This window comes from Artemia franciscana, chromosome 12 (genome assembly GCF_032884065.1).
Source record: "Artemia franciscana chromosome 12, ASM3288406v1, whole genome shotgun sequence".
Lineage (NCBI taxonomy): Eukaryota > Metazoa > Arthropoda > Branchiopoda > Anostraca > Artemiidae > Artemia > Artemia franciscana.
Window position 1 is genome coordinate 17908004 of NC_088874.1, and position 24181 is coordinate 17932184.

General features: G+C 35.8%; 1 protein-coding gene across 1 annotated transcript in view; it reads right to left on the bottom strand.

The window, feature by feature from the left end:
• Nucleotides 1-1844: 1844 nt before the first annotated feature.
• The window catches only part of LOC136033786 (tether containing UBX domain for GLUT4-like), a 54599-nt gene continuing 32262 nt past the window's right edge, over nucleotides 1845-24181 (bottom strand). Inside the window, exons 8-11 of the mRNA XM_065714688.1 lie at nucleotides 20599-20732; nucleotides 18910-19166; nucleotides 12987-13179; nucleotides 1845-2092 (exon numbers count right to left, since the gene is read on the bottom strand). Of these exons, the coding sequence (XP_065570760.1) occupies nucleotides 1921-2092; nucleotides 12987-13179; nucleotides 18910-19166; nucleotides 20599-20732 (756 nt within the window). The 3' untranslated portion in view covers nucleotides 1845-1920. The remainder of the gene's footprint in view (nucleotides 2093-12986; nucleotides 13180-18909; nucleotides 19167-20598; nucleotides 20733-24181) is intronic.

Consider the following 24181-nt stretch of genomic DNA (forward strand, 5'->3'; position numbering starts at 1 on the left):
ATAGGTGGTAAAATCTCACTTTGTTCCATAGCAACATACGAAGTAATAATGAGCTAATAGAACATTTCTAAGAGAGGGATACAGAGAGCCAAGGCTTTGTATAAACTTAGTTTGAAAAGGTCTAGGGCCTCAGCTGTTATTTCGATATAATAATAACCGTTAAGATAACGAAATTAAACAAATTAAACAAAATAATATAGTTAATGCTTAAATACACGGCGTCATAAAATCCTGGTACTCAAAAAAATTCAGTGAGAAGGACTGGACTTTTCGCTTATTTTTTTTCTCTCCATTCAACTTAAAACTGATTGCATCAGCTGTCGTCAACTGGTAAAAGATACGAAGATTTAAAAAAAGTTTTCAAATGCCCACAAGATGAACGAGGCCCAATTAACAGTAATCAGATCAGTTCATCTTAAAATATGTTCTCGCTTGTGCAGTACTGGAGCCGGTTGGGTCTTTTCTGTAGCAAAATACAGCATACTGAATCTAACTGTCTAATTTAAGTCTTGCAAACAATCACTCAACGAATCTTAATGTTCTCTAATCATCAAAATTGTTTCTTTTTACTTTGTTGTTTTTAGTGTAAAAGTTACCGAAAGTGATAATATTGGAACTTTTTGGTTAAATTGCACAAACGCATACAAAGCTATATAATTGTTTTCTTTATTTGTTCAAAAATCTTGTTTCGAAGAAAAAAACAGCATAACTAAAGAAGAAGAGGAGGATTTGTCAAGTTTCTCTTTAGAGAAACTTGTTGCTGTTTTCTTGATTATATAATGGTATTTTCTTGATTACCCTAACTCAGGATAATCAAAGGAGTTTTTTTTTCTGTAAAAACTTCAAGCTTGCTATTCTTTTTTTTATCTTCGATAGTTTTCTAGTTATTTACCCCCCCCCCTCCCCAAGCTGTATTTGATTTATTTTATTGAATTGTAGACATGAATTTTGAACATCAAATACCAAAAGCCACTCTTTATGAACGAAGAAGACCAACCCCAATTCCTAAATGGTTGGACCTACTTAAAGAACTGCCCATGGGACTTTGGAAGTCCTACTGATGGCAAGACTGTATAGGATGAAATTATAGAATACTAAAATTGATTCTAAACTTTGTATTGGAACATGTCAATAGCTGAAGCTTCGGATGGGGCAATAAGGAGCAAGAGTATTCATCAACTAGGGGGGGGGGCACACGTTTTGAAAATTTGAGTGAAGTAATAGTAGTAAACTACTGTTTATTGGTGAATTTTTTCCCCTTTTTTATTCAATGGAATATTGCAACAAAATAATGAGCCCCCCAATGACAAGCTAAGCTGGTAATTTGATTGCTTATTTTCTTTTTTAGTTCTTTTGTTTAGGGAAAAAAAAACGAAACAAAAGACATACCTTATTGGTTTCTAAGCGTTTAAACTATTTTTCATATTGATAATAGTACATTGGAAAAAGATTTATCGTATAAGCAGCGATAAATCAATTTAAAAAGATGCAAAACAAATTGGGAAAAATTCACGGTGAAAATTGTGCCCCGAAGGTAATTTTGACCTAATTTAGTCTCGCGTATTTTAATGTCGTTCTTTTTTATACTAAATTCTTTTCCAATTACATTTCGAGATTCAATGTTACTCGGTCAATAAAATAAATTGCTCGCTATGGCTAGCTGGTTGTTAATTGCAATTCGGCAAATTGGGTAGGTTTACTCCATTAGTGTCCGTTTTAAATAAAAACATGTATGTTCTAAGCAAAACGATCCTCCTGTTTCAAAAAAAAATCTGATTTAATATATTCAAGTATTGGTTACTGAGCTCTAATCTTCAATAATAATTTTTAAGAGAAAAACCAAATTAAAGTAAAGCAATTTTTAAACATTCACGTACAAAAGATTCGGCATCAAAATAGGAAGAAAAGATCAAGAACAAGTCATCTCCCAAGCTTGAACCATTTTGGGACATCAGTTGTTTTCTCTGAAGCTACTTGCCGAGAATGTGCTCTAGCTCTTTCGCCAAGATTACTTGTAGGGGCATAAGACATGTCCACATGGCTAACTTCTCTCTCTCCTAAATTGATAGGGCGATCAGCTCTATAAGATGACCTAAAACAAAACCAAATTTAACAATTGTTTAAAAGTAAAAGAGCTCACAAATATAGAAGCATTTGCAGCTTTGTCTGTCAAAGCTTTTAAGACAAATTTCAAACAGAGCACTATTTATCTCAGAATTCTTACGTGTTTTGCACAGAGGAAACTATATGTACAACAATGTTTTCATATTTAGTAGAAAAATGAAAACTACGTTTTTTTATTGAAGACAACCCTGTACCCCCACTTCTCTTATTGCAAGCCATTCCCAGAACCAGAGAAGAAACTCTCTAGGGAAATAAATAACTTGCATGAGAATCGTCTAAGAAGAAAATTATCTGAGACACGTTTTCCATTACGAACCTTGTAGCCACCTAAAGCTCAACAGTTTTGAATGCAAAAATACTACTTAACATTGAATTTTAGTACAGCTGACGAAGGTAGAGCATGTGTAGCAGGAGATGAACCACTGTCAGCTAGACATCATAGCCCTCATGAAGGTACGGGGTTGCGAAATGGGAAGCAACTGCTGAACAGTAGAAAAACCGTAATCTTATGTGGCAATAAAACAAGGAGAGAAACTGGAATGTCCGAAGCCATTTTAAAATCTGTGGCAATATCACTGATTAGTTGTAAACCCGTGAGAAACCGTAATATAACTACTCGCTTCCAGGGAAAGCATGCCAAAATGTCCCTGATTGCATACTATGAACTCAATAGCGTACCCCCAGCTGATCAGAAAGGGATGCTCTATAACGAACCGAACTCTGTCCTACACAATGTCCTCATACATTGTATTATCTATCACAAGAGATTTCAATCCGAAGGTTGGCAACGATAGAGATTATTGTGTCGAGGTCCTGGTGAATCGAGGTCCTGGTCTTGGAGAACGTAACGAAAATAGAGAGTTGTTTACAGGAATGGCTCAATCCAATGGATTGGCTGTTGCTGGTACTCTATACGCTTTAAAAGATATACAAAAGCATTCCTTGTCTTCCTATGATGCAATCGAAAAAAACCCAGCGCTACCACTTATCGATAAGTAAGAAATGATTGACATCACTGCGCGATATTCACGAATTTAGAAGAACTTATGTTTTTTTCTAACCATAGCCTTATGGTTGCCAAAATAGGATTTAAACCGTCGGTCCCGAAAAAGGTGACGACAACTAGGCAACGGCCCTAACATTTCGTAAAACAGAATGTAAAACAGAAGATATCTGGTCAAAAAAACTTACCAACAGATTCGAGGCTCTTTGATTACTGAGTGATGAAAATCTGAAGGAAGCTTCGATTACTATTAGGCAAACTTACAAAGAAGTCATCTGGCAACAACTTGGTCTGAAAAGTCACCGAACGAAGAACGTATCTCTGCCGAGTCGTTGAATATGATAGAGAGGAGGGCTGACAAGAAGAATAAGCTTCTATAGCCTCTGTTTGCTGATGCGAGTTAAAACTTCGATATAGAGTATGCTATGCTTGATAAGGCTATAAAAAGCGTCCGCGATGATAAGGGTCATGTTTCTGAGCCAAAAGCAAAGTAGGCTAAGGAAGAAACTAGATGGGCTCTCATTCAGCATACCATATCACCAATGAAATTTTTGAAAACGTTCACAGACAGCTGGAACCATCAAAGATTAGATGGAAAAGCTCCTTACTGATCCTAACATAGTGAACGAAGCCTGGAGGACGTATTTCGAAAGCTGATTTTCGGCCAATATCTCTGCATTATTTATTTAGCAAGATTTTTGAGAATGCGATGCTTGTCGTCTATGTCATCCTACATTTTTCAGTGCACATAGGTTTGCTTTCTTTTGATTCTCTTGTTGCTTCCGCTGTTGAAAGCACCCTTGTTACTTCTGGAAGGACGGAGGTTGAGGTTTGCACAAAGCTATTAGATCTGTTTGAGAGTTTTGTTTTGATTTGATGCTTAGTATCTGGTCCTTAATGTATCTAAATCCGGTTTTTTGATTTTTTTTTCTTTTCGTGTATCTCATGGCTATTCTTAACTATCTGAAATTCATCTGTACGAAGACTGTATTAGTAGATCAATAGATAGACATGTCCGTTTTATTGGCGTCAGAAAATTGATCTTTTAAGCTCTATATTAATTTGATTAAAAAGAAGGTATACAGAATCCTTGGTATTCTAAGATATTTATCCTTGGCCAATTCTGAGAATCCTCTTTCACGGTTTTATCAAGTCGCATGTTTCTTATTGTCCAGTTATACGAATGTCTTCTATTTCTTTGTTTTCTAAACTACTATCCAACATTTATAACAAGGCGATAAATCTAATTGAGGGAACAAATCGTTCAGCAACTAAACCGTTATTGGATGTTGAAAGGCTTTATGTTCTTTCCTTCACATCCTTCACTTTTCCTAAACATTCCTAAACAGCTTTCTAAACAGCCTTTCCTAAACAGCTATTCCTAAACATTTCATCTGGAAATTATCTTTCACAGTTTCCTAAACTTTTCAAAACACCCGTGTTTTAGAAACATGTTTTAGAAAACCAAGACAGATAGTCTTTGTGAGAGGCAAGGCTAGCATAACTTTTTCAGAGTTGTATAAAAATGATTCTTTTCACTTCTTGATTTGACTCCTAAGTGAAATTTTCGCTTTTTCAAAGTTTTATAAAAATTATTCTTTTCACTTTATGATTTTCCTCTTGATTCTTTTTATTTTCACGTATTAGATTTTTGTAACAAAGATGAAATAATAATTAAAGACGCAGAAGTTAACATATTCCCCCCAAAAAAACAAGGACAAAGGAAAAAGGAAGTGGAGAAGGGAAAAATTGAAGAAGAGCCTTGTTGAAAGATCAAAGAAGAGATCTTCCAAAAAAAAAACTTAATTTGACGTATAAGGCACAGAATAAATTATTTAGTAAGCATATAGGAAGCAGCGGGGAAATGAGTGGGATGTGTTCAAATTGAATTTTAAGGAGCCAGATAAGGGATATAAGAGATGGCTAGGTGTAAATATAAATAGTTTAATAGTTGGAGGAGATTTATAGATTCTTTCACTAAGAAGTTGTAGGCTGGTGAACATGGTTAGGTTTTGGGTGCGTATATTGAAGATGCTGCGAGTGGGGCTACTTAAATCTGCTTATTTAACAGCTCTTAGAGATGAATCTCCAAGTTCATGGCCGTACAAGATGAGATGGACTTTACAGGATTGTTGTGTGGAGGAAATGTGGAAAAATGGATTAGATGTAGATACAGAGATTGTAAAAATTATAGGTAACATTTTTAAGAGATCAAGAGATACAGGTTTGGCAGCATGAAACATGCCTTTCTGGTTCCCTCCGTCTCTACACGTCGGTGAAGGAGACACGGGGTGAAGCGGTTTTGTTTGATAAATTTAAGAAAGGAAGAATTGAAATATATATATTTGAATTAAAGGGGTGTAGTTTACCACTTGTAGTAACAAAGAAGTATTTAGGGAGGAGAAAAGGGAAAGATGATCCTTACTTTTGCCCGATGTGTGGAAGTATGGACGAGAGTGGGGATCGTATGATGTACAAGTGTGAAGAATTGATAGAGTTGAAAAATGACGTGTGTAAAAAGTGTAGGTTTGATGAGATGTGGCTGATGAATGTAATGAGGGATGAATGTTTTGCAAGTGTAAAAGCCTGAGGACGATTTCTCAGGTTGGCAATGGAGCACATAAGTAGATTTTTGTAATTTGTGTTTTACTTTGTTTATGTTGTATACTGCTTATGTTATACAATGTCAATTACTTACACTTATATTACTTACATTTATTTCACTATCAAACTCAACGATCAACTTAAAAGTGTTGGGGGGTAGGTTAATAAGGTATGTAAAACAGTCCGGAAGTTACACATCGAGAAATAATATTGCTATGCTGTCTTAGCTTTAACTTCAAAAAAGGATATCTTCTTTAAACTGAAAAAAAAAACCTTGTAGCAATTGGAGCAAAGCTTTCTTAATCCTTAAGCAAAGTAGTTCGAAATAGATTTTATTGGGAGAGAGGCAGATATAGGTAGGCGACCCTGAGTAGAATTTAAACTAAAGAAAACTAGACCTACGTTGCCCGAGCAACGTGAAGTGTTGCGGCAACCTTTGTCCACCTTCGCCGGCTAAAGTGTTGCGAGAGCCACCCTTTGGTTTTGTTTCTTCGCTATCGATCAGTAATCACATGACCAAAGGCTATTCCTCAGCGTTAAAATACAACAACAAAATAGTATCGAAAGAAGGGAATAAATTGACTTTGCAGCCAGTTGAACTTTATCCTTTTCAATCGTAGACATCGTGAGGGATGAAAACTCGGAACAATATCTTATAAACTCTAGTTGGTATCATAAAGCTATCCCTGACTTTTCAGGATCAAAATACCATAGATGACATTCTATTAATTATTACGAAACTATCTCATTGTTTTACATTCTCGTTTGTGCTTGTTTCTTCACTGTCGGTTAAATGATGAAGTTGTCAGCCTATCGAAGTTTTTAAAACGGTATGTTCAAACAAGAACGCAATCAGTTATCACATGACCAAAGGCTATTCCTCAGCGTTGAAAAAACATCAACTACAAAATAATATCGAAAGAAGGGACTAAATTGACTTTGCAGCCAGTTGAACTTTATCCTTTTAAATCGTAGACATCGTGACGGATGAAAACTTGGAATAATATCTTATATAATCTAGTTGGTATTATAAAGCTATCCGTAACTTTTCAGGATTAAAATACCATAGGTGACACTAATTATTACGAAGCTACCTCATTGTTTTACGTTACCGTTTGTACCCGTTGCGTAAACACTTAATTCTGTCAGATTTAAAGAGATCGAGTACAATGTGCACCAATTTGCACAAATTTCTAGCCCAAAGTGAACAGATTCGTACTTACAAGTCCCTCTCCCGTGATAGACATCATGTTCACCGGAAACAAATAAATGGGTACACCAACTAGCAAAAGTTGCAAGCCCCTCATCGCTGAAGATGATTGTAGCCCAACATCCTATTATTACTTAAAAGTCCCCTACATGTCTTACCACTGGAATTAAATTGGCTTTACCATCAAATACACTGGAAACAAATAACAGATATACCAACTAGCAAAAGTTGCTAACCCCTCATTGCCTAAGGTGACTATTACCTAACAGCCAATTGTTGCTTACAAGTCCTCTATATGTCTCACAATTTGTATCGGCCTAGATTTCTTCAGTGTGTACCTTACTACTGAAGTTGTCAATCCCTTGAAACTTTCAAACTGGTATACCTCATGAAGGAATTTTTGTAGCAAAAAATAGATGCCATATACTTTGATCAGCTCACAAGAGCTATCGATTGCCGTCAAAAAAATTCTATCTTTCTTAGTTCAAAAGTTGATTTTTTTGCCGTAGGCCAACTTTCTAACGTCACCACTTAGAAAGGAGCAAAGGATAAGCTCCAATTTCTTTAGCAATGAGAGAACTTTTAAAGTTTATTAGGCACATTTGATACCATTTTTCTACCCCAATCCCAAGTCCGAAAAACCGAATGATAAACTCAGCTGAAATCACGGACAGAAATGGGTAGAAACAATACATGGCAGCACTTTCGGACCCGTGGGAAAATGCCACATTTTTGCTTCCTTAAATTTTTCTATTTATCACTCAAAGAAGATATATTGGTTGTGGGGCCGGGTAACTGCCACATATATTTAACACTTATAGATTTTAATCATCAACTTGAAAGTGGTGCCTGCCTGCTAGAACGAAGCTTTCCGCTCGAAAGCAGAAACATGCTTTGATGAAACGAAAGCTTGGCTGCACAACTTTAGATACTTCTCTCTGACATAGGCTGTATAACTCCACTTCACTTCGCACACCATAGGCTCTGGCTCGTGGACAAGCAAAAACCATCCTTTTTGGCCCCAGGCAAGAGTTCTGCAGAGCTTTCCAAAATGTAATGTCATATTCATCAATCCGGCCTGAGGTCCACACTTTCCGTAGAAACCGCAAAGGTTAGACCCTTAACAGTTTCCAAGAATAAGCTGAGATCGGCGGCATAGAAAAAAAAAAGAAAAAAAAAAAAAAAAAAAAAAAAAAAAAAAAAAAAAAAAAAAAAAAAAAAAAAAAAAAAGAAACACAATGAACTATCAAAACCAACTTGAAACATAAGTGTTACTTAAATGGGGAAATACTTGCGGCAAACCAGAGGTAAGGGTTTTTAAAACATCATTGAGGCCTTCAAATGGACTCTTCTTCAAAAATTAAAATTATAGGTACAAATTTCAATCGATCACCTAAAGTCAGTTATAAAAGTTATATTATGATCGAAAACGCTACTGGCGATATTTTTTTTTATGAAAATTCAGAAGACCAGAGAGGCACCCTAGCTTGACCGCGTACCATAACGAACGCCCGTTCAACAGGCTGGATGGCTCTCAGCAGGATTTAGCGAATGCTGAGTGATTACATCCCATTCTCTCCTTTTTCACCGTCTCTTTTCTTTCTGACCAACAACCGAAATTTTTGACAACCACCAGAAAAGCGTGAGAGTTTCTATTCAACCGAGTAACAGCTGCTATGGGAAACAGTTCTTGTTTTGGAGCCGCAGCACACTTTTCAGGAATGGGGTCTAAGAGTCCTCACCCCTTGAAGGGAATCAATCAAGGAGGTCATCCTCACCCCACCAAATCCATAAATTCGACAACTCTGGATGTTGAATTGTGAGCTCGAACGAAATCGATACTGACTAGTTCCATGTAAAGTTTAGTTTCCCATAAACCCTTTCTAACAAAAAAAGAGCCAGGGTAGAAACATTAGAATGCGGAAAAATTTGGCTTTGTCTCCGCTTAAAAAAAAAGTTTACTACTGAAACGTCACACCAAAAATATGCATCCAAGGGATCTCCCCTTCACTACACACTCAACCTGTATTGTTTTCCAGCTGTTCTTATCTCATAGCCAGTAATTAGCTTTACCTCAGTATATCCATAATCGTTTTAGCCCCGTATAACTGAAAAGATTAATAACCAAACCCCAATAATTTCGTTTAGTTTCCCTCCTACTTCCCTTATTTTTTTCTTCTTTTTTCATTATATATTTGACAATCACAAATTCGGCTTTGTAACGGTTTTCGCTATAGTTTTTTCATAGTTGATGCTGCCACATTGTTTTTAGAACATTGACTACGTTTTTTTAGCTCCTGTTTTACATTTTTTATTTCCCTTTTCGTTTCAATGTTTTTTTTCTTTATAATATTTTTTCTTAAAAGTACAAATTCAGGATTTATTATACATTCATTAAACTTAATAAATCTTATTCTATCCACCACGGCTTCGTCAGAAAAAGAAGAAACGGGGCTTGGTGGGCCAGAACCGGAATACATCTGGCTCCATTGGAATATCTAAGGGATATGGGAGAGATTTTAAGAAAGTGGGAGACAAGGGCGTTGAAGAGGTTGAGGAGCAGAAGGAGAGGAATTTTACGTCATCATCACCCTTTGATATAAACATGACAAAAGGACATGGGGAGTAGCCATTGGGTCAGCACCTGTTAACCTCCGTTGAACTCACTCTCAGGAATTTTGGTGCACAGGACGGCACTAGGCGCCCTAAGAGCTTGGCTACAGCAGCTCGGTTCCTCTTTAAATTCCATCAATAGAAAAAGCTTCAAACCGGAAACTAGAAGATAGGTCTGTCCTGGAGGTACAACCTGGAGCTATGAATGATAGAAGGTTTCAACTACTACAGGCTCCATTTCGGGGGATGATGGAGTAGCAAGTGGAAATAGATTGTGGAGAAAATTTCAATGAATGCACATTCAGGCAGCTCCATATATGAGAGTAAGGTAAAGAAGTAAATGGAGGAGGCGAGGAGGAAATTCAATGATTAGCTATTTTTGCGGATGGAATCCTCAGGGATTGCATTTGGGGAGCATTACTGCTTGGTAAGACCACCATGATTGATTCTGAAAGGCCAAAAACATGTGCTGGTTGAAGAATTTGATTCATTAAAGACCAATTCCTCTGAGACTCAGCTAGGTAACTTATTCTTGAGATTCTCTCAATAGCCAGAACATTTGTCTCAACCAGATCTTTAATCTAAAAGAGGACTTATCCTTGTCATCCTCCAAGGTCGAACTGAGGAGACCGCCGGTTTGATCGTCTTTCTCTGCAGATTTTCCTCTCAAATCTTGACTTCATCAATTTAGCCTCCTCTGTAAGCTAACAGGAAAGACCCCAAACTGCTTCCTAGACTCTTTAACGCAAGTATCTAACTCGCACCGCCCAGCTCCATAAAAATTCGATACGATTCTTCCCAATGTAGTTCCAACCTGTTGCTGCTTTCTGGTAAGAGGATGACAATTTCTTCCTCATCCTTAAGCGTGTGTCAAAAGGCTAACTCATCTTACCTCAGCTTAAGATATACCCCCTCTTTAATGCCTTTTCCCTTTTTTGACAAGTAATGGTCAAAAGGAAACAGGACTTGCAATTATCTGCCTCATAATTTAAGGGTTGGTGCTCTCAGTCTCTCGAATCTTTAGAAGAAAGAAGAAACTCTAAGACTGTTTGCATAGGGCCCTTGCCTTCTTAGAGACCCAATTTTAATACTTGATGGTTTACGAGGATTTTCGTATGCCTTCCAACATCTAGAACTTGATCTCAGATGAAAGAATGAGCTTAAAATTACTTTGCACACGGGGTTGTCTCTAAGCGCTTTATTTTTAAAGTTTGAGGTTGACATTTTTCAGATTAACAACTGCTAGTACTCGATCGTCAAGGACGGCAGCAAAAATGATAAGTACATTCATATTTTGTACGCCTTAATCTCTTGAAAATGATTAAAAGACAAGGTAAAATTAAAAAACTCATTTGCATACCAGATTGACAAGCTAGATACTTCATCTTTTTTGTTGTTGGTTGACTACATGGCTACTGCTGCATATCGAGCATTATGCCAAAGAATCTCTCCATCCTTTCCTATCTCATGCTTCTTGCGGAGCTCTTTCATCTCTTTTTACAGCTCCTCTCCTGGCTCTTTCTCACCTTTTCTTCTTTTATTTGGCCATATAGTTTTAGGATAAAGTTACGGTCTGCTAGATTTCTGCAATTCACGATTTGAACGAGTGTCACCACCGCTACTACTACACTGTAGCTATTAATACAAATGCCGGAAAATAACATATTCAACATGCATCGTTTCAAAGGACGAACAATACCGACAATCAACTTATTAGTAACATGTATAGATTACCAAAGTAATGAATTTTAACACAAATAATCAAAATTCAATTCAGAGTTTCGATTGGCTAATTTCTGAAGATCTCCGTTGGAAGCTCAAATGAAAAATAACCATTACTTTATGTGACTTATGGCGTCTATCTTTTAACAGCAAAACGTGTATAAGTTCGATAACTTCTAAGTTTCTCAAAATACGCTTCGGATATAAACAATAAATATTGTTCAGGTCAGACATTTTAATTTTTAAGAAAAATTGTTAAAGCCAATCTAATCCTTGACATTCAGGAACGCTACAGGAATCCGATACACAACTCTATCTTGGCACACAATCTATCAATTTGTATACCTAGTACCTATAGATGGTTATTAAAATACATCACTCTACACTAAAGTACAAAAAGCAAAAATGCGCAAAAACTGTAGAATAACTAAAATCAAAACCTCCTACTCGGCAGGCTGCTAAAATAGTCAATGAGATTTCTATCCCAAAACCTACAAATCATGGTGGAGTCAAATTGTATGTATTGCAACACCTTCAGTCACAGAGGCACTTCAAAAAATCAGAGAACTACCACATCCTTTTTTTTTTTAAAACAACCAATTATTTTTCAAAATCTAGGAAGATACATCAAAATTTGTAGAAAATCAGATTTTACAATACACACGTTTTTTCCTGAACCCCAATTCTAAACTGGGGAAAAGAGAAAGAGTAAATGTATCAGAGGCAAAAAAAAGTATGAGAAGTTCACTTAAACTTCTTCCTGACCCACAAATAAAGAATAATGCCAATGCTGCCGATAGGTAACCTTGAACTAGGAGAAACTTTGATTAAAACGTGCCCACAATAAATTCAGCCTTCTTATAATGGCTGCAGCTTATTCACTATAGCTATAGACCAAAAAATGTATCTATATTCCCAGGGAAATCTCTACAAATTTAGTTTTAAGGTCTTGTGGCCAACACCCGCCCAAAACATTTGTTTACGAATCAAAATTCTGGTTGATCACCCAAAGCCTCTAATAGGCAATTTTGCACTCGAAATACTGAAAAAGCTGCCTGGTGAAGATTTCGCGATAAAAAGTCCAAAGACTTAGTAGGGCAGATAGCTTGCCCTAAAGTTCTTTAAAAAACCATCGGGAAGCTAGACGGCTCAATCTGGCTTTGGCAGATGTACACTGATTAGGTCCTAAGCAGACTCACAAGCTGTTCCATAACAGAATCCAGAAAAGTAAAAAGACTAAAAAAAGAGTTAACTTAATCTCTGAACCGGCAAAAGAAAAGCTAAATCAAGCCTGAGAGCACAAAAGAGAGTAGAGTTGTCTTAAACAGTGATCAAAGCATTCCAGAATAAAGGAATCAGCCGATCTTTCCCTGCAATCTCCTTTGAAATACAGACAGAGACTGGCCACTGCCTTGCAATTCATTTACTCCTCAGCCGGTCAAAAAAATACACTGACAACAATAGAAAGCATCCAGAAAAACTGCTTCTTTTTCCTTTTTTGAAGTCCTGATTTTAAGACAGAAATTACTTTGGTGAGAGGAAGAAATTCACAGCACTGCAAAACTTTATCCTTCGCAAATCCAATTCAAGCCTTAAAAATACAAAGAGAAGAAATCAAATTAACTGGCTAAGAGCCTTTTTCAAGGTATATTCTAAAAAGCAAATTAGGGCACACTAGACAATCGAAAATAGGAACAACAGATTATTTACCTTGCTGCTTCCAAGAGCCTTTCAGCCGCTCTATAAGAAGACAGTTTTCCTCTTGTTTCTTCATTTAACCAAAATACGTCACGAAGCTCTTTCTTTTCTTCTTTGGGTGCAACATAGATCTGAGAAGCAGGTGCTAGATCAAGCTCAAATAGTCGCGCTTCTGGCTCTAGGACTTTTTTTGGTGGTGAAGTGTCTGCAATTTTCGGATGAGATAATACATATTAAGCTTTATTAATCTGACTGCAACCCATCCAGGATTGGGTAATTCCTAATGTGACCACGACTGGCGCACCAATCGTGTTCCACCATTTCCATTAATTAAACTACTAAACATGATCGTCATTAGTATATCTTAATTAATGTATGTTGTATTAGGTTCTTAAGACAAAGGCTGCCTTAACAGAAAAAGCGCTAGAAAAAATTAAAACTACGTAACCATGACAAACATGGCAAGTTTTTCAGCTGCAAGGATAGGCAATTTTTCTCACTGATTGGCTTGAATTTTATGGCAAAACCACCTTTGGTCAATGAAACATGAGAATGATGATTTTCGGAGGGATATACCCCTTTTCTGAACTTCACACAAAAATTTTCGAAAACACTTAAAACTTATAAGGGAAAGCTTCTTGGACTAAACAGACAAAGAAGATGGATTTTCAGAGATCCATTAATCTTCTGCACTAGTGCATGGATCTACTAGAAATACAGCAAGTCTAAAGTTAAAGTCAAATTAGTCCTAGCAAGTCCTTGACCCTAGTCAGTTCCTTTTATGTTTGATTGATAAACCCATGATAATTTCTCTTTATTATAAATTTGACTTGATTGCTCAACAAAGTCTATGTAAGGTTTCACAGATATATATATATATATATATATATATATATATATATATATATATATATATATATATATATATATATATATATATATATATATATATATATTTGACTTTACTTGTTTGACTTTACTACTGTTCATTTTATGTTTTAATATAACTGTTTACTTTTCTTTCCGAAACACTTTTTTGGAAAAACGTTTTTTTGTTAATTAATCTCTGTAGGAGATTGAAAGTTTATAATAACTAATCACAGGCAATAGTAAGAGGCTATAACAATCTCTACTGGATGAAAAAAGTATTGGGGAAGAGCACGTTCATTTTTTTTGACAAGGTGGGGTGGGGAGGGTGTAAGGATAGTAGAATTATGTGTCTAATAAAGGCCAAAAAGTGTCAGAAAATCAAGGTGAAAGCTTTTACAAGGAAAGTAGAATATTTTCAACGGTAGGGCGCTTAAACTCAGGTATGCATACAGAAAACAGTTAAGAAGACCAAGCTATTTTGGTTGAGATAGCGATTAAAAAAAGAAAAATCAAAGGACGAAAAAAAAACCGACAAATTGTATAAAGAGTATAAGGCAATTTATGAAAAATAACAAGTTTTTACTGGAGAAACTGAACAAAATTTAAGAATTCAAGGGGGGGGGGGGGGAGAACAGGAATCTGAAGGCTTGCCTCCCCACACGTTTTCCTGATTCCTCTCACTATGTAATTCACAGAATGTACCCTTGAAAGAATTCAAGGGGAGGAGAACAGGAATCCGAAGGCTTGCCTCCCCACACGTTTTCCTGATTCCTCTCACTATGTAATTCACAGAATGTACCCTTGACATCAAGGAAGCTGAAAAAAGCATACGAGCGATTCCTTCCCTACTTAAAGGTCGGCCAACTAGCTACAAAATCTTTTTGTTTTCGGGGCAAATGTACATATAAAAAAAAATATAAGACAACTATAGGACTCAGAGAGAATGGCCAATTCTCTGCATATCGTTTAACCAAAACTGAGAAGGAAAAAAATATTCCTTCTACGAGCATCAACGGACAGAATTAACTGTGGTTGTGTTGACACCTGATTTTTGCACGAACCATGGAATTACAAAATAATGCTTTATCTTCTATGGTTTTTACTATTGGTGGAAAAAAGCAAAAGAACAATATTCATGGTTGTTACTACTGCGCAGAAAAAATTGTCCAGTTGGTCAATAAAAGTTGAATTCTTTCAACTCGCAAAAAAAAAGGAGAGAAGAAAATGAAAAGGAAACAGTGGCAAGCAATTCCATGGCTACACTTGAGGTACATGCGACATCCCCACCTCTCATTAGGTGCAGCCCTATCAAAAAGTTAATTATAGTTCCTGTTTAAAACCCATTTGTGAAAGGTTACGGAATCCTCAGGAAATGTTAGCCAGTATGGCAGTTAACAGGAGTGAATTTAGATTTCCCATCGAATAAACAAGTTTTTAATTTTACTGATTTGCATAGAAGAATACATAAAAGTAAAATTAATGTCACCAAGTTCAGCCTTTACAGGATACTGAGGCCAAAAGAGTATGTTCTTGGGCTAATTTTTCATTAGAAGTCAGTTAGATTAATCATAGTTGGGATTTCCCAAGCCCAGGGAAGTCACTCCTCGCTATTTACCAAGATATGGAGACTTCAATTTTAAGCATAGGGTCTTAGGAACAGTATATTGGTTAATATTACCGTCAAACGCACACTTATTATATATTAAATTTATTTAATATCTATGGATATTTTTCTAAGCTTTAGAATTATCACAAGAGAACCTCGGATTGGCGAATTTTCAGCAGTAACTGTGCCTGAACCCCTTCTATGAGTAGACATGTCTAAAATAAAAGTACATCTACGCTGGCAAAGCAGCGTGAAGTGTTGCAGCAACATAAAGTCAGCTTTACCAACGAAATTGCTGCAGGAGCAATACTTCAGTTTTGATTCTCCGCAATCATCAAAACATAGTAATTGTCAATAAAACGTTTAAAGTAGTATATCCCAGAAGAGTATTTTCTGTAAGGAAAATAAGCAATATTCCGTAAAGAGAGTCTCGAAATAAAAAGTTTCTGCTTAAACCAAGCTTTTTTCTCTTTTTCGTTTCAGCCAATAGATATTGCTACTTTTGAAAATTGTCACCACACGAATAAACTAGTACTGTGTTAATTGGCCGTAAAGCATAAAATCTACTATCTATCGGATGGCGAGAACCATTCCATTCTGGAAACAAATTCTTCTTAGCCAATAACGAAAACTAGTAATATGGATTTAGCAAAAGTATATAAACGCTTTTAAATGTTCTCTATAACCTTTGCTCAGAAGTCACCCTTTGCAATAAAACAAATGTTCTTAGCGTCCAGTTCATATTAGATAATAAAAATAGGTGCACTAATTCGAAAAATGGCAAGACAAACAAGGTTTGACAGCTAGTTGTTCCCAAAAACATGGAGGATTCAAACACACTGACACCGTAAAACTAAAAATAACCGGATAAAAAAATAAGCACTGCAATTTGAAAATGTCCATCGTAGTAGATGATATTAAAACTATGTTCGACTAAACAAGTGCAGGACGAGATTAAAGAAGTGCCATCTTTTAGCACATGTTTTTATTGGCTTATGATTCAGTGAAAACTGAAATCCTACAAGCTTACATCCCTTATATTCGCAAGGTCGGCAAAAAAGGAACAGCCTTTAAACCCTTGGATAACTCCAGGTTTACCAAAGAACTGGAGAACAAAGAATTATTTTTGGAAAAAATAGAAACCTCCATCACATATCCTTAACCTGGATGAAAACATGAGTTTAGGAACCTATTTAAATTAACTATTCGCCGAGCAAAGCGCAATCTCTATTTAAAAAGGAATTTTCCAAATGTGTTAAATCTGTGAGAAAAAAGTCTGAAACTAAAACTCAACGAGTCGATTATGGAACCAGGGTCTCAAAACCGGTTTTTACCTAGAACTCTAGTAGCTAATGGCCAGTTGGTATCGAGTAAAAGAAATTATCCAACGTCAGCTGGCATCTTATTTCTCTGCTGCTGGGAAAACACACAGCAGAAGATATTTCTCCAACACCTTTTGACCCGGATTACAAATCTTTATTTAGGCCCAGCTTGTCTAAAATCGATGGCACTGGAGCCCATAATAGAGTCCAAACTCTGAAAGATTCTTTCTTCACTACAGGGCACTTCTTCGTCAGGTCCAGATCATATTCTTAACAATATTTTTAAGGTAATTTTAACATCAATTATTTTACCCTTAACAGGATTTGTACAAGCTTCTTTTGATCCTGGTATTTTCCCAGAAGCACTTAAAAGTACAAGGGTAATAGTTCGTTTTAAAGGTGACTCAAGAAGCAACCCTTCGAATTACAGACCGAGCTCTCTCCTGCCAGTCTTCAGCAAGATTTTTGAAAACCCCATGCTATCAAGACTCACAAGCGTACTTGGTGAAAAACAATTCCTTCATCAATTTCAATTTGAGTTTTGCGTTGCTCTTTTGACTGAGCTTCCATGTGCTTAGCTCCTCAGTTTCATTCATTTGGTCTTGTTATTTCTTGGTTAGCCCTAGTTGCTTAATTTTTGCATCTGAAAAGGGCACTCGATTCTTTAAAACATGATATTCTAACTGGAAAATTTTGCCACATAAGAGTGAAAGCATTCCAAAATATTGTTACAGGTTGTTTCACACCTCTCACGCTAGTGAACCCATAGTTCAGTCAGAATCTAATGACAGTCTAACTGCAGTCACTGATGACAGTACGTTGTTTGACCAGGCTTCACTGCAGACAAATCTTCCCGCTTTATTTGAGGGAGTTCTTTATGTCAGGTGAAATATTTGGTTGTAAGTCTAAGCTTTTGTTTTTCATAGTTTTTTCACGGCGTTCATGTGATACATGTGTAAAAATTATACTCTCTTTAGATCTAAGAGTGGTTACGTCCTGAAAAGTCCATATTCATGCACTCAAAGGTTAAGAATGCCAGTGATCTAGCCATCTTGCATAAGCTGAAGAACACATTTCCTGTATCTATCCTATGGTTTCTTTTCTTCGCCTTGATTCAATCGTATATTTCTTACTATCCTACCATACGGATGTCTACTTTTTCGTCAAATTTACCGAGTATAGTTCGTCGTATTGCCAGTGATGTTCTGAAAGCATGAGAGTCCCTCCTACGTGTTGTATCCGGTCCGATTTTATCCTCTAGTGGCATCTTCAAGAGTATGGAACACACTTCCAGTTGTGGCATCACATAAATACCACGAGCAAACGTCAGTCCTTCAATTATACCAGTAGAAAATCTTTGCAAGATGCCAGTTCACCCAAGATCTTTTTTCGACCATGACTAACTTTTTAACATGGCTAACAAGGACCATCCCTAATTTTGTCCTAAAAGATGGCCAGCAAGGGAGGGGTGACAACCCACATTTTTGGGGTGACACTGGAGAGGCTACAGACCTACTTTTTTCCTCTAGGCATAGAAACTCGAATTGCATGCATAATTCCCTTTTAAAGAAGGTATAAATGCCTACCGTTCTGTTATAACTTTGCTGGAGGGAGGAAAGGCTGGAGAGTTGGCCGAGCCCACTTTATTCCTCCAATTATAAAGTATCATTGCAAAAAGATCTACCAAAGAGATTCTCTTCGAACTTTTCGAAAGCACGTATCCAATGAACCCACGAACTTCGCTTGAAAATTCTGAGGTCATATACTTTGATTACTTAATCAAGGCCTAGCGATAACGACTAAGTTTCCTTTCCCCACACACATTACAGACTCTAGGACACATGACAGCCGTCGTTTATGGCCCTAGACAAGAATTATACGTAACTTTCAAAGTTTAAATTCATATTCATCAATTCAGTCCGATATGAACACTTTCTACAAAACCACAGAAGATAGACCACCTTCTCATAACAAAATCAAAAAAAAAAAAAAAAATCAAAAGCATAGATAAAATCAAAGTGTTTCTCCCGCAACACAATTTAATTAACGAGCGGTTATAGTAAACACAACAAGACTAGCCATAATTAAACAACACAGGGTGCTACACAGGAATAACATGAATGCTGAATTGACTTACAAAGAAAAAAATTCCGCTTCTCAGTATTGATAAATTTTTGCGTAAATTCCATGACAGCAGCTATAGTCTCTGACGAGCGGAATACAGCTTGCAACACATAATTGTCAGGATACGGAAAGTTTATTCTTAAAGTTGTCTTGGGATATCGATGAAGCTTCGCCAGTTTGTCTGCTTCTCTTTGGGCTAACAGAATCTCTTCTTTCTTCGTTCTTGACATCAACGTTTGAAGATTTTCGGTTTCTTGTTCTATTTCTTTCCTACAAAATTTGTCTGTTTTATTCAGTATAAGGATCTCAAATTACTCAGGCAATGTTCCAATTTGGCTAAGATTTGAAACATAACAAGACTAAACTGGCCACATTTTCTTTTTCTTTTCAGTCTCTAAACTGAATGTTTACTTTTTTTTATCTTGCTTTTTAATACTTTCATTTTACACGATTTATAAACAACTGTGCTCATTTAAGATTTAAGATAAGAATAACTGCCAAAACTGTGCATATCACTTCCAAGGATTAATACACTTCGGATACTGTCAACACATTAAAGTTCACTAAGTAAAGAGTAATGTGCCTCCCAAATACTATTTTACCCTGGTTATTTCGAAGAGACTATGGTCGTAAAAAGTTGAAAAAGTACGTAAGCCAACGGAAACCAAGATCTAGTGCTGTTTTGTAGGGCTAAAAGTTATTGGAGGAGAAATTATGTCTACTGGGACTTCTAAGATGTTTTTATAAATAACCGTATTTCGAACAATCAGTTTAGCCTTATTAGTTTAATATGTAACAAATTTCTGTCAAATATCATCTTCGTTTTATAATATTCTTTTCAAATATCTAAAAATTAGTTGCCTCATCAAATAATAGTTCGCGAATTCAAAATTCGTTTCAACAAAATAAACAGGTTGATCGAAAAATAAAATAAGAGTTGATATATTAAAGGCTTTTTTGGGCATGAATTTTCAAAAATTTTCAGTGAAATGGAACTAAAAGGAAAAATAGTGATAAAAGAGGTATTCTTTTAAATAATAGGCACAAATTGAAAGTGACATGTATTCACTCTAAGAAATCTTTTTTTCTTTCCTATAGGCTTGACTAGTATTCGATTTCACGTATATTTTCCTTAACGATTCATGTCAGTTAGTAAATCGGTCCTGATAGTTTTTTGTCTCTTTCCTCTTTTTTCTCAAATATCTTACTCTGTTTTTCTAAAATTATTTTAATCCCTCAGAAATTACGCTTTCTACTTTTTTTTTAGTAATAAATGAACAAGGAATGTTATTGAAATACAATAGATTTTCTCTTCTGCCTGTTTTTGTTGACACAGTCAAATTGACTTCTTAACAATTCAACTGCGCCACTGTAATTTTCAATTCGTGTGGAATGTAATAATATATCTCATGTTTTTTTTACTTCCATTTATTGGCCCGAGATCTGTATCACATTTATTATGACGTTTTTTCTTTTATACACGTTTATAATAGCTAACCAGGGAAAATTCCCTGGTTTTGCTGACTATTCACATTCATGACCAACAAGAACGTCTAGAAGTAGTTCTTCAGGAAAGCTGATATTTTTCAATGTGCGACGCATGGAAGAAGTGAACGAAGAAGTGAAGACCGTAATATGCAGCTTTATGTTCCAAAAGGCTATGGAACTTGATTAATTTAGACTTGAAACGTTGAAAAGTCACCTTTTCATGACAAGGTCTTTATGTAGCAGCTTTATATCTTCTAAAGTATGCTCAAAGAAATCATCATCAACTTCTAATTCTCTAGCAGATTTCACTTGATTCTTATCAAACAGCAAGGCATCTCTTTCACCAAGCTAAAAAAAAAAGAATGTAAAAGCTGTAGGGCTGGAACCACGATTAGAAAATAATGCAAATTAACTCGGTATTCTGAAACAAAGCCTGACGAGTTAAACGTCACTAAAAAGTTTTTTTTTTTATTATTTTTTATTGTGGAATAGAATGGGAGCAGAAGTAACATAATAAAACTTTCGTTGCAGAAGAGAGAGTGAGCTAGAGAGAGAAAGAGTAAGCAAGAGCGATAGGAACAAAGGGGAAAAAAAGAGATAGATGGAGGGAGAGAGAAAGAGTGAGAGCAAGAGAGAGGGAAAGATGAGAGAGAGAGAGAGAGAGAGAGAGAGAGAGAGAGAGAGAGAGAGAGAGAGAGAGAGAGAGAGAGAGAGAGAGAGAGAGAGAGAGAGAGAGAGAGAGAGAGGGAGAGGGAAAGAGAAAGAGAGATATAGATTGATAAAGAAAGAGAGGGAGAGACGGATAGACAGAAAGAGAGAGGAAGGAAAGTAATTCCGCCTTAAAAATCTTAAATTATGCTATATAATTATGATATCCAGTTATATCCATCTATCGAATTATATTTTTGAAATTTGGCATCCAGGTTTTTTTTTAGATCAGAAATGCATTAAAAATTGGTTGAAAATCACTGACAAAACAACTTTTTTCTTATTTTTATAACAATTTTAGAACCTTTTCTAGGAAAAAGCATAAGTAATATCATATGTCTGGCTCGGTGAATAGATCGACTAGAGTGGATCCATTTATATAAGTATCTTATTTTTTTGATGCAAGTTACACCTGGGTTTTCGTCCTGATTAAATAAAAAAAAAAACTAGTTTTTTAACTGAAAGTAAGGAGTGACATTAAAACTTAAAACGAACAGAAATTACTTCGTATATGAAATGGGTTGTCCCCTCCTCAACGCCTCGCTCTTTACGCTAAAGTTTTTAATTGTTTTAAAAATTAGAATTGTGGCAAAGAGTCAAACTTTAGCGTAAATAGCGAGGGATTGCGGAGGGGAAAAGCCATTTCATATACGGAGTAATTTCTGTTCGTTTTAAGTTTTAATGTCGCTCCTTACTTTCAGTTAAAAAACTAGTTTTTTTAATTTAATTTCTGAACGTTTTTGAATTAATGCATGTTTGATTTTGGCTCTCCGCACATAAATTATTAAAATGAAATTTGCATACTAATTCTTTTTTTGGCTCAATGGCTTTCTCTTAATTTTGATCAGACGATTTTGAGAAATAAGGGGTGGGGAAGGAGGCGTATTTGCCCTCCAATTTTTCGGTTACTTAAAAAGGTAACTAGAACTTTTAAATTTTAACGAACGTTTTTATTAGTAAAAAATATACGTAACTTAAGAATTAACTTACGTAACAAACTTTTATATTCTTATATTTTTATTATGTATATGAGGGGGTTTGTCCCCTTGTTAATAACTCGCTCTTTATACTAAATCTTAAGTTTTGTCCCAGTTCTTTAAGAATGACCCCTGAATCAGAAAGGCCGTAGAATAACTAGTTGAAATTACTAAAAATATTTTAGCATAAAGAGCGATGTATTTATCTCCTCCTAAATACCTCGCTTTTTATGCTAAAGTATTTTTAGAACCCCTCATATGCTTAATAATCTCTGTTCATTTTAAGTTTTAATGCTACTCCTTACTTTCAATTGAAAAAACTTTTCATGTTTATTTTTTCATTGTTTTTTTTTTTTTTTTTATAGTAATGCTGGAAAATCCTACACCCTTTTCATTGAGTTTCTCTTCCCCCATGACATATTCCTCCAAGGAAAGATCCTCCCACATAGCCCCCTCCCCTCAACCCAACCCCCCAAACCAAAAGAATCCCCTGAAAGCGTCTGTACACTTCCCAATAACCATCACTGTATGTAAACACTGGTCAAAGTTTGTAACTTACAGCCCCTCCCCCAGGGACTGTGGGGGAGTAAGTCATCCCCAAAGACATAGTTATTATGGTTTTCAACTATGTGGAACAAAATGGCTATCTCAAAATTTTGATCCGTTGACTTGGGGAAAAAGTGAGCGTGGGAGGGGGCCTAGGTGCCCTCCAATTTTTTGGTCACCTAGAAAGGGCACTAGAACTTTTCATTTCCATTAGAATGAGCCCTCTTGCGACATTCTAGGATCACTTGGTCAATACGATGACCCCTACGAAAAAGAAAAAAAGAACAACAAAAAAACAAACAAACAAATAAACACGCACCCGTGATCTGTCTTCTGGAAAAAAAATAAGAAATTCCACATTTTTGTAAATAGAAGCTTGAAATTTTTGCTATAGGGTTCTCTGATACGCTGAATGGTGTGATTTTCGTTAAGATTCTATGACTTTTAGGGGGTGTTTCTCCCAATTTTCCAAAATAAGGTAAATTTTCTCAGGCTCGTAACTTTTGATGACAAAGACTAAATTTGATGAAACTTATATATTTAAAATCAGCATGAAAATCCCATTCTTTTGATGTATCTTTTAGCATAAAAATTCCGATTTTTAGAGTTTCGTTTACTATTGAGCCGGGTCGCTCCTTACTACAGTTCGTTACCACGAACTGTTTGAAATTGCTTGTTTTACAGGGATTATATATCACAGAAACTCTTCTTTACTATTAAAGAAAAAAGACAAAAAGAAAAGCATATTTTATTAGCGTGTTCTTACTTCTGCACCCATTCAACAGAAAAATGCATTGAAAAGCGATAGTTAAGTAAAATTTCTCAAAATATCACTAAGGGAAACTTGGACCAATCTATTTGGTATTCAATAAAGCGAAAATGAGACTATCATTACCTAATATTGAAACTCAAGAATGAGGGTCATTCAGTTAAATATTTTACTGCGATCCAAAGACTATATAATGCAAAACAGAGAAAAAACGATTCAACACCAAAAACAAATTGACAATTAACAGAAAAAAGATGTATTTCTCTGTTATATAATTATAGAATACCGAGAAAGTTAAGCGGTTTGACATAAACTGACAGACTTGCTGGACTATTGTCAAATGTATTGACTATTGTCAGAAGTTCTTATAAATCGATTTTGCAATCGCGTTGACCTAACCGGGTCATTGGAGTCTCAGCAGACACAGCAACATCATACCCAATTACAGACCAAATGCAAAAGTATATAAAACTCGATTACTATATCCAGCGTATTTTACCAATACAATACAATTGGGAACATAAAAAAATATCTAAAGGAGTTACAAGGCCGTCTCCAGGGGGGGGGGGGGGTTGGAGCCCTCCCACCATAATTTTTGTATGACTCGTAAAAATGTAACAAAATGAATATGATGTGTTTTTCAAAGTTTTTTTTTCGTACCTTCCCCTCCAAAAAAAAAATCTTGGGTACGGTCCTGAGGAGTTAGAATCTTACTGAAATTTACGTTAAACCCCAATCTCACTTTAAGAAATTTACTAAGTGTTAAATTCTATGCCTTAAATTTAATAAATTTTCCC